Source organism: Helobdella robusta (genome assembly GCF_000326865.2).
Source record: "Helobdella robusta unplaced genomic scaffold HELROscaffold_16, whole genome shotgun sequence".
NCBI classification, from domain to species: Eukaryota; Metazoa; Annelida; class Clitellata; order Rhynchobdellida; family Glossiphoniidae; genus Helobdella; species Helobdella robusta.
Window position 1 is genome coordinate 1533673 of NW_008703893.1, and position 12500 is coordinate 1546172.

Sequence of the window (12500 nt, forward strand, 5' to 3'; positions counted from 1 at the left end):
ATATATATATATATATATATATATATATATATATATATATATATATATATATATATATATATATATATATATATATATATATATGTATATATTCGGCGTTTGTGGGTTTATGGGTTGAATTTTTTTTTAATATTCTTTTTTTTAATATTATTTTTTTTTAATATATCTGCGTGTGTGTGCGTGTGAGCGTGTGTGTGACAAGATTACGTTTTTCATCATCATTTCGTCTTCATCATCGCCTCTTCCTCACCGTTTTTATCATCATCATCAGCATCAGCGTCTTCCATTCATTCCATTACATTTACAACTGTCGTGCTAAATTAAGAGTGAATGAAGGAAGGAAATGAATGAAGGGGATGAAAGAAGGAAATGAAAGAATAAAAGGAAGTATGAGTGAATGATAACGTACACGTACAAACAGACAAACTCACACGCACACGCACACGCATATAGATGTGCATAAATTTGTGCACAAACCAGACCAAGCGTGCAATTGGTTTGCCTGAAAAATAAATGAAATACTACAAAAACTATTATTATTTACGGTGTATCGTCAAACATACATACACACGTACGTACGGACAGACAAACAAACATACACACACACATACATATATGAATACACATATAAATACAGATACAACATATACATGCCTATATATATACACAAACATGTTTATTTATAACAGCTTGTATGTTTTATGTATGCAATCGTTTCCTTTTTTTAAGAATTTTTATACATTTATTAATAATTATTTGTTTAAATATTAATTAATATTATTTAAAATATTATTTATATTATTATGAATCATAATATAATTATAATTACTATGTATAATGTAATACCCATAGCTGCTGCATTAACTCAGCTAAATAAGCAGCAACTGCCACTGCAATCTGACGTCATCGTGACGTTGACGTAATGGGTTATAATGTTGTTGCTGTTGTTGGTTTGTTTCGCTGTTGCTGTTTTTCACAATTTTTAAATTTACTTTCTTGAGGTACCAACGACAAAGACATAGTGTACACTGTGCCAATTGTACACTGCATGTTGTGTTGTCATGTTGTAGGCAGTGTCTTCTCTGCGATCGAAGCCAGTAGCGGTGAAAGACAGTTTAAGCAATTGTTAACAATTTTATCTGTTGTTGATATTTGTTGTTGTTAGGTTTGTTGTTGTTGCTGTAGTTGGTATTGTTAGAGTTGTTGTTTGTGTTGTTTTTGTTGTTGGTAGAGTTGCTGTTATTGTTGTTCTTAGATTTGTTGTTGTTGTTGTTGGTGTTGTTAGAATTGTTGTTGTTGGGATTGTTTAATTGTAATTGGCTGAAATTTCTAAAGCTCTTGAGAGAAAAAAATTCTACTTCCGAAAATTATGTTATATTGCTGGTTGTTTTTGTTTTTGTTTTAATGGGATGTTGTTGTTGTTGTTTTGTTTTGTTATTATTGTTTTGTTGTTATTGTTGTAATTGTTGTTGTTGTTGGCGTTTTTTTCGTTCAGTTGCTGATTTTTCTCAATGTGTTGATATTGTTGGTGTCAGTAAGAATATTTTGTTAGTTTAGTTGCAGTTGTTGTTGATGCTAATTGGCAAATGTTAATGTTACTAACAACGTTATGATGTTTTGCTGTTGTTATGTTATTGGAAACAACGTGTTTCGTTTTGTTTAAATGCAAAAAATATTTTAATTTGAAAAATAAAGATGTTTTTGAAATTTTAATCTACGTACCCTAGCTGGCCATTTGTAACTCTCTCTTTCTCTCCCTTTCTTTCTCTCTCTCTCTCTTTTTCTCTCTCTCTCTCTCTGGTTTTTTTTCCATTTTGTATTCCAACAGCATGTCGTCATTATTTTCCATAATCATTCATGTTAATGACGTTGTTGTTCTTATTTTATTCTTATTTTTTATTAATTGTAGTAGTAGCAGTAGTAGATAAAGTAGTAGTAGTAGTAGTAGCCGCAGTAGTTGTAGTAAAAATAGTAGAAGCAGCAGTAGTAGTAGTAGTAATAGCATTAGGAGTAGTAGTAGTAGCAGCAGCAGTAGTAGTAGTAATATCGTCAATGTTTGTGCCAGCAATATCAAAGAAGCAACAACCTAACCAACAAAATCAACATCACAGACAACAGCAACAACACACTAACAAACAACAACAGCAACAGTAGCAGCAGCAGAAACAACAACAACAGCAACCACATAATCAACATGTCTCGCTCTATCCATTAGCATTCCAAAGTTATCCCGACACCTTTTCCGACTATCCATCAACTCCACACAACTGTACCTAGACATGCACGTATGCCAGAGTACATTTGCATATAAATACACAATACGTAAATACACACACACACACACACATGTGCCTGATGCTAAGTTTTACGCGCGTGTTAACACGTAGACTGGTGTGTGTGTGTGTGTTTTACTGACAATTCTTTCATTTCATTTTCTGTCATGCACAAAAAAAGATTTATATGTAAAACTCTTGAAATTACTTGAAATAATGACAATAAAATATGTCAAAAACTTTGTGACGAAAAAAGAGCAAAAAAAACTAATAAGATATAGAGATAGAGAGAGAAAAAAAGAGAGAAAGTAGAAGAAAAAAAAACAAGAGAAAGAAAAGAGATAGAGTGAAAGAGAGAAAAGAATAAAAAAAATGAAAAAAAATTTATGGCAGATGATGTCAGAGAAGATGGAGATTCATGTGGCATTAAATTTTCATGATGCCTCTTTCTCTGGAGTTGAACCTGCGCTATCACGTGATCCTAATAATTACGTCATTCTGGTTATTACGTCATCATTATTATTTTTATTATTACGTGTATATGACGCAATTATAAGATCTACACTGAAATTTGGTCACACTTGTCGTAATTTATCTTGCTTATTTACAATTAACACGTTATATATATATATATATATATATATATATATATATATATATATATCATAATTACAACATTAACTATACGCCAACGTTTCCCGTGACGTCATAATGATTAATGACGTCATGGTTACTTCGCTATTGTTGTAACGTTACCTCCAAGTCAACGCTATCTGATTGTAATTTTTGATTGTCCGATTTACTCCTTCTTTTTTTTCTTCTTCTTCTTCTTATTATTATTATTATTTATATTATTATTATTATTACATTTTCCCATAATTTTTAGGATCCTATCATTAGATAAATGAAATGCCCCCCTTTTTCACAATTATAATTTATCTTCTCCGTCAATCATGCGTCATTTTTCAGTCGCCATTTTGCCATTGGTTGATTTATCATTGTTACGTCATTACCAGTGGAATGACGTCACCGAGAAGTTTCTAGCATTATTATCGACATCATCTTATCCTTGATGCTTTTTAACTATTTTTACGTCATTATAATCATCATCTTATAGGTAATGGTTGGTATTGGTTTGTGTGCGTGTGTGTGTGTGCTTGTACGAGTGTGTGCGTGTGCGTGTACGTGCGTGCGTGCGTTCGTTCTTCTACCGACCGGTATTTATTCGTATCGAATGACCGGCAAAAACAGATTACCAGTTTTATTAATTTTATTATTAATTTTAAAATTAATAATTTTATTAATTATTAAATTTAACTCCATTTAATTTCAATTCATTTTATTATATTATATTGATAGTTCTTCTAACTAAATACAAAGCAGTGCTAACATTATTATTATCAATATTACTATTGTTATTCTTCTTCTTGTTATTATTATTATTAAAATTATTATTATTCTTCTTCTTCTTTTTCTTCTTCTTTTTATTATTATTATTGTTATTATTATTATTGTTAGTATTATTATTTTTATTCTTTTTCTTCTTCTTATTATTATTATTATTATTCTTATTATTCTTATTATTATCATCGGGTAACGCGATGACGAATGATTGCTTCCGGAGCTGTTTTCGTTGCGTTTTCAATACGGGAACTTACTACGTAGGCAAACAATAGTAATAATAATAATAATAATAATAATAATAATAATAATAATAATAATAATGGCTATTACTACTACTGCCGTTTGCAGAAACGATAGTATTTATGTCAAGTACACGCACACACATACACGCAGGAACACACACACGCACACACACACGCGCGCACGCGCGCAAACATATGCATACATACACGCACATTCATACGCACACACACACACACGTACATACTCCTACACGGACACACATACACGCACACGGATTATATTACGGCTAGAAGGTTATGAAAATCAATTAGCCTGGCCAAATATATTTCTGGAAATTTATGTCTCTGGCGACGCGCATGGCACTATGTCACTCATCTAATCATTATCGGCTTTTTATCATCATCTATTTTCATCATCAACATCGTCATCGTCGTCATCGTCATCATCTTCTTTATTATCGTTATCATCATATTAATATTATAAAACCTCTACTCATCAATGACGTTGTTGTCATCTTAACCGGAAATCATAATTATTACCACTGATTTTTTTTAATCATCTTTATCATCATCCTCACCCCATCACCACCACCATCACCGCCACCATCACCACCGCCACTGTCACCCCCACCACCACAAAGGTAACGTCCACACTGGCGTCAACTTCATTGAAAAATCCGAATGTTCCTACACCGTTCGCTTCATACGCATCACCTACGTCAGACCCTCGGAAGACCTAGCGGAACTCCTTCACTCCCTCTACAGCCCCCCGACCTCCCTGACCTACAAAACCTTTGTCCCGCCCCCCGTCAAGGTCAGATTCCTGATCTTTGATGGCTGGTTGAGAGATGAGTTTTTATTGGCTGTGTGTCTTGGTAATGAAATAAGTGGTTGTTATTTTTTAGAATGTTATAATTGGTTAACGATCATTATCATAATTGCATCTGCCACCCCACTATCACCATCATCATCATCATCATCACAACCGCCATCTATGACGTCACAGGTAGCGATGTGCAGTGGCGCTCCGGAATATGAAAACTTCGGGGTGACGTGGGAGAGGGCGAAGGTGTGGCTCAGATCTGTTGGTTGGTCCATTTGAATGTTTGAATTTCGGGCGCAAATTTTTATTTATTTTTCATTTTAAAATAATTTTCACTGAATTATTTATAATGATGATGAAAAATTATTATTGTATTATAGATCCGTTTCCAAAGAAATAAATGTCTAAGTGATTTTATGAACACATATTTTTCATCCATTACAAACACAAAACTATTTTTAGATCAATTTTTCATGACTTATGGTGGCGCAAATTGATAATAATGAAATGTAAATCAATAAAATAAATGTGTTTTTGTGATTATAAATAGGATGCGAATGAATATTTTGTATGTGTGTGTGTGTGTGTGTGTGTGTGTGTACGTGCATTTTTGGAAATAAATCAACGAATCTGCAAATAAACTATTTTTGATGTTGCAAAGTGCATGCGACTATAAATCAACACATTTCTCGTCGTCATCATCATCATCATCATCATCCAAACCATCATCATCATCATCTGCTTTATCATTATAATCATCATCGGTTTCATCATCATCACCATCAGTCTTATATCTGTCACCGTCATCATCGTCATCATAATTATTGTAGTTGATGTAGTTGTTGTTTTTGTCTTCACCATCTTCATTTTATAATTTTTTTACGGTCAGTACTTAATAAATAATCACTGTCATCATCATCATCGTCATCATCATCATCATCATCATTGTCATCATCATCATCAACGTATCATCATCATCAACATTTCACCATCATCAACGTTTCTTCATCATCGTCGTTATCATCATCGTCACCGTCTTGAATGTCACTTTTTCATTAATTTGTCGCTACCACACTTTTTCAAGTGATTTATATTTATCATTTTCTCATCAACCCGACAAACACAAAAAAAGAACTAATCTACCAAAGCAAACAAAGGAACATTACGCATTCTCCATACAAACATACAAACAAATATACAAACATACATACAAACAAATATTCAAACAAACAAAGCATACATACATAAAAATATGTATATAAAGATACAAACAAACATACAAACAAACAAACTATCGCAAAATAATCACCAATCCTTTTTTCCTCATGCCAACAAACATATCAACAAACAATTTTTAATTCAGACCAACAACCTCAAAAAACACTCTACACACCCAAAATATCTACACACACATCACACCACAAACAATCATTACAATACAAACAATCCTTACACCACACAAAACACTGCACAAACACACTCCAACACACCACACAAACATTCCACAACACAAACATTTCACAACATACCACATAAACACACCAAACCACACACACACCCCTACAGACAGACGAATAGTGAGCGTCGAAACATTCTACCACCCCCTACACAAAGTTTGGCACGGTCAAGACGGAGGCGAAACGTCGGTCGTCATGGGGGAGTGGACGAGCAACAAGAGGGACCGAAAGCGCACCGCGGAAAGAAAAAAATTGGTCAACATTGTCCGGTTAGTAAATTTTTTTTTTGTAATTTAATTTCATTCCGAAATGAAAATTTTAAAATTATATTTTTAAAATTTGCACTCGTAGTCTAAGTAAAGAATGTTAAGTATTATCAAGTACCATTAAGTAATTGTTAAAGTAGTAACTGTTAAAATCCTTCACGTGTTGTTAAATATTGCCAAAAAAAACTTGCGCTTATTTATTGATTATTTGCTAAAATTCTTCCCCGTTCTCTGATTCCAGATTTATCTCCAAACATTCTTATGTACCGTCAAGCATTGTTACCTAATGTAAAATATTGCTAGGTACAGTTGAAATTAACCTTACTTAAATATTTAACATTACTGTGTAAAGAAAACCAGTATTTATTTATTTCCTATAAAACCAAAACTTCTAATCTTTTTCCCTTTAAATTATTTAGCTTTTATCATTATTATTATCATTATCTTTATCATTATTACTATTATTATTATTATCTTTATTAGTATTATTAGTATTATTATTATTCTTATTATTGCGTGAGTGAGTATTTCAAGGGTAATTTCGAAGTAATTAAATTTTTTTTATAAGCGCGGAGTTTGTTCGGTACGGAATTTAATGAGAAGAAATTTTTGCTACGTCACGAATTAATAATAATAAGAATAATAATAAAGAAGAAGAAAAGAAAAGGAAGAAGAAGAGGAAGAAGAAGAAGAGGAAAAGGAAGAAAAAGAGGGAAAAGTAGAAGAAGAGGAAGAAGAAGAAATATCACCAGAGATGATAATTATTATAACTATAATAAAACAATTATGATAGGAATAAAAAAATGTTATCATTAACCAATGGAATTAATACAGTGCGCAATAACGTTAAATATGGGGCGTGTAGCATTTTAAATTAATTCCATTTCAAAGGATGATCGTTGTTTTAATAAATCTAACGTACACTCATACGCAGACACACATACACACACACATACACACACACAACACACACACACACATACATGCATACATACACTCACACATACTCACTCTTTCTAACTCTATCTCTCACTCTTTTTCTCTCTCTCTCTCACACACACACACACACACACATGCACACATAAGTAAATACGCATATACACACGCACATGCATTTCGTTTGTCTTGTATGAAGAAACGGTATTTGTGTGCGTATAAATGGTATCAATTATTAATTGTATTTGTATGAATGGTAAGAAGAATTTGCACGTACCAGCTACAAATAGGAAAGGAATCAGGTGCTTGCTTCTCAACTCTGAGAAAAGACAATTATTTTTTTACAAAGGTCAATTTTTTCTTGTGCTTCCCTCCAATTATTATTCTTTTAAAGGTTTCTTTTATATTCATTTTTTTACGAACTGCAGAGTAAGTTTTATTTTGTTTCTTTATCAATTTTTACTTTTGTGCAATCTATTTCCATTCTCATATTCCCTCTATTTCTCTTATTTTTTTGTTTTTTTTTTCTTTCCTCTCTCTCTCTCTTTCTCTCTTTCTCTCTCTCTCTCTCTCTCTCTTTCTCCCCCTCTCTCTCCTTCCTTCTATCTTTTTCTCTTTTACCAATTTTCCATTTCTCACACTATTTTCAGCCCCACAATACATGAACACACATTGTTGTTGCAGTGCATTCAAATTCACTCTCCACCAGAGGAATATTCTCTAATTATATACCTAATTGCTGTTTCATGCTCTGAATTTCTGGAAATACATTTACCATGTATGCGCGTGTGTACGTGTGTGTGTGTGCGTGTGTGTGCGTGTGTGTGTACGTGATTGTGTGTGTGCGTGTGTGTTTGTATATGTATGTCAATGTGCGTATACATGCCTTCTTTCGTGTTCAAAGTAACTTGCTGTAATTTTCATTCAAATGTGTTTTTATATAACACCATTATATGTGTATATAGAAAAAGAGAGAAAAAAGAAAACAATGAGAGAAAGAGAGAAAGAGAGAGAGAGAGAGAGAGAGAGAGGGAGGAAGTTAATCGAATCTCATTAAAATATATACATGACAATAAGATCAAACTTTCCTCATTGTATGAAATCACAATAACATGCAAGTCATTCAATTAATGCATGCATTCAATTCATTTATTGTGTAAAAATGCATCTACTGCCCACATACAACGATTGCGAAAATTTTAATAACTTAATAACATGCGACAAAATTGTGATGTAACAATGATAACATTAATAATAACGATAATGATCTTTCGTTACATCAACTACGATAGCAAACATCAACAACGTCAACTACAACAACAACATCAACCACAACAACAACATCAACAACAACATCAACAACAACAACAATGGAAATATGAAGCGACCGAGGAATGCTATAGAAAAAAGATTCATAAATAATAATTATGAAACAACTATAATACCACAACAATAGATAAATTAACAAAAATACAACAACAACAGTACAATGCAACCGCGATGACAAAACATACACACAAACACACTCACACACACACACACACACACACACACACATAGGCAAACATTCACACGCCCTTTTCTTTCTCTCTTTCTCTCTCTCTCTCTCTCTCTCTCTTTCTAGTTTTTCTCTCTTTCATACAACAAATTCCACAACGGTATGCAAATTATTTCCACTCATTGTTTAATTTCTGAAACTGAATGAGCAATAAGACAGAAAAATTAGACAACACTAATATAATAACAATAATCATTAATACAACAACAACAACAACACAAATACAATAAAATTAAAACAACAAAACAACAAAACAAAGCAACAACAGAGTCTACCACAGTTCGGATTTTTAACAAATACATCCACATGAAATTAGCAGTGAAGTCGTGCCATTAAATAAATGAATGATAGTAATGGTGACGTCATTCATGATGATATGTCATGATAGTAGTCCTGTTGTAAACATGATGACGATATAGCTGCTGGGAAAGATGCCATGATGGCAGAGGAAAAGTGATGTAGAGAGAGAGAGAGAAGATGATGATTATGATGATGAGAGTGATGATGACAACCGCAAAAATGTTATTAATAATTGCATGGGTTACAATGACGTGGTTTATACCTTCCCATATCCACGCGTCGTCTTTTCTGTTGGCTTCGAGAATTACGTTTGCGGCTTTTGTGCAGATTTCTGTGCGCGCGCGTCTGTGTCTGATAATAAACCAGTAACTATTCATACAAAAAAAATAGCCATTGGAAATTAACCAGACAATCAATCAGCCACTCAATTAGACATCTAATCAACCAGACAATCAGAAAACCAATCAACCAGACAACTAATCAACCAGTCAACCAGACAACTAATCAGCCAGTCAACCAGTCAGTGAACCACCTAAGCAGCCAGCCAGCCAGCCACTCACTCTGAAGCGATTCACAGACGTAGTGCGTGTTCTAATGAGAAATTGAGGCTCCTTCCTTGTTTACGACATCAATAAACAATTATGTACTGCTTGGCACGTTTTGTACGGGAGTGTTTTCGGATATTTTCGGTATTTCTTTGGCGACGTTCACTTCAAAATGTACGCCTTTGTACACGTAAGCAGACTTATTTGTGACTTCTATTAATGAGTGTACAGAAAGAAAAAAAGAAGAGCTTGAAAGAGGATTGAGTAAAAGAGGAAAAAAAAGAGAAGGAGAGAAAGTGCGAGAGAGAAAGCGAGAGAGAGAGAGGGAGGAACAGAACGAGAGAAAGAAAGAGATGATGCTTGTGTGTAAATGACGTATGATTTATGACTTTAAGAAAGAAAACTCGAAAATAAATAGTCTCAAAATAATTTTCCTCAGATCAAAAATTATTTATGTTTCGTTTTTTATCAAATTTTTTCTTCTGTTCGTGACTCAGATAATTTTAGATTTCAAAATTGGCTTATTTATTTATTTTAAAAATTAAAAGAGTGAAATATTTAACCCTTCCATGTCAATTACGACAGAAAATTATCATAATTAATTGATAAGATTTCGTATTAGTTGAATGATTTAATTTTTCCTATAAGTTTCTTTGAAGTGCAAAAAAACATTTAAAAATAAAAAAACACATAAGCATATGCAAGTTTAAGATACAGGTTATCAATCGTATATATATATATATATATATATATACATATATATATATATATATATATATATATATATATATATATATATATATATATATATATATATATGTGTGTGTGTGTTTATATGTGTTTGTGTGTGTTTATATGTGTGTTTGTGTGGGTGTGTGTGTGCGTGCGTGTAATTGCTTTTTGCGTTCGTTTCGTGCATCTAAATAGTAAGTATAGTATTTGTGTGAGTTATATATATTTTGATATCTTGTGTACGTGTGGGTCTTGTTAATATATATATACACTTTATAGTCTTTTTCAGTATTACTAAATACATTTATTTTATGTTTGAGATTGAATTAACTTTATTTGAGATTGAATAAAACAGAGTAAGTGGGAATAGTACAATAAATTTATTGTATATTTATATTTAAATAAATAAGAATTTCATTGCATATTTATATACATGTTAAATCACAACGCGATTTTTTGGCAGAAGATGATCGTGTTATCGAGTTTGTATCAGTACAAAAAAAAAACCACACAAATGTATCATCATTCAGTAAAATTAGTTCGTTTATTATTTATTGATTCAAATAATGTACGATTATTATCGGGTTATAATAATACAGTCTAATATGATCAAGAATATTTATAATATTATTATTATTATAAAACAATTAATATTGTTTTTATTATTATTACTTATATCATGCTGCTTTTTTTATCATTTTCATTTTTCCATTTCTTTCAACATGAATGGCATAACGTATTTCTCCAGCATACTCATTAAGGAATACGACCTTAAAAAATCCATATTTTACAAGAGCTTTGCACAGAAATTGAAGCTTTTGAGATTTGTTTCAACTTATCAATTCTCTCATGATTAAATAATCAGTTAACATCTGACTTTGCATTGGTGTAATGGTCAACATGCCTGGCTCTGATGCTGCAGTGACTGTCTTCGAATGCGAAACGATCCTTGCCTTTCAAACGTTGATTCTTGTGTAACTACATGCAATGTGTGTATGTGCTACTGTTGTTGTTTTTACCTGTGAGGTAAAGAGAAACGTAACAAGAATGAACAAATTATCCTTCTACCAATGCCATAGCATTAGAAGCCCTTCCAATCATTTAATACACTCCATCTCATTCCAACTATGAATTATACCAACGTCTCATTATATTCTTTTGAATAGTTGTCTGGTTTTTTTATAAATAAGATACAGATACATTAGCACGTATATCTTGATACAGATTCATAAACACATATAAACACATACTTGATACAGGTACATATATTGGTACATTTACACGCATACCAATTTGTTAAATGCAAACATACTCGCACGTTCACGCAGCTACACACACAAACACACATGCATACATACACACATACATACATACATACACACATACATACATACACACACACACACACACACACACATACATACATACATGCACATACTTTGATTAATCAACTTATATTTTTAACAGCATTGACAATACAAATATAATATGAAAAAAAAACCTCTCGTACAAATTCCATATCTGTGATAATGATAAATTAACGTTAGACCAATCGCCTCTTATGGTTTTATTTTTTGAGAATAAATAATTTAAAAAAATAAAATCTTTAATGTTGAATGTATTTAATATGATGTAATAATATAAAAATTATATATATATATATATAGAGAGAGAGAGAGAGAGAGAGAGAAAGAGAGAGAGAGAAAAAGGGAGAGGAATTTGAGGAATTTATATTTAACAGCAACGACCAACTTTTACGTTATTTTTGATCAATTGATCCGCATAAAGTATGTACTTATATTAAAAATACCCCAACGACGTGATTTGTAAAGTGTGTATTTGTACGATATATGCATCTATATATATATATATATATATACATATATGTATATATATATATACATATATGTATATATATATACATATATGTATATATATATACATATACATATATATATATATAT

At 31.9% G+C, this 12500-nt stretch overlaps 1 protein-coding gene across 1 annotated transcript; it reads left to right on the plus strand.

Annotated features, from left to right (window-relative positions):
• Positions 1–2681: 2681 nt before the first annotated feature.
• Positions 2682–7255, plus strand: HELRODRAFT_190830 (hypothetical protein; the record flags this gene model as incomplete). The annotated part of the gene is made up of 5 exons (XM_009015518.1): positions 2682–2748; positions 4561–4733; positions 4926–5007; positions 6309–6468; positions 7120–7255. 5 exons carry the CDS (start codon positions 2682–2684, stop codon positions 7253–7255), a joined length of 618 nt encoding a protein of 205 aa, XP_009013766.1.
• Between the last annotated feature and the right edge of the window lie 5245 nt (positions 7256–12500).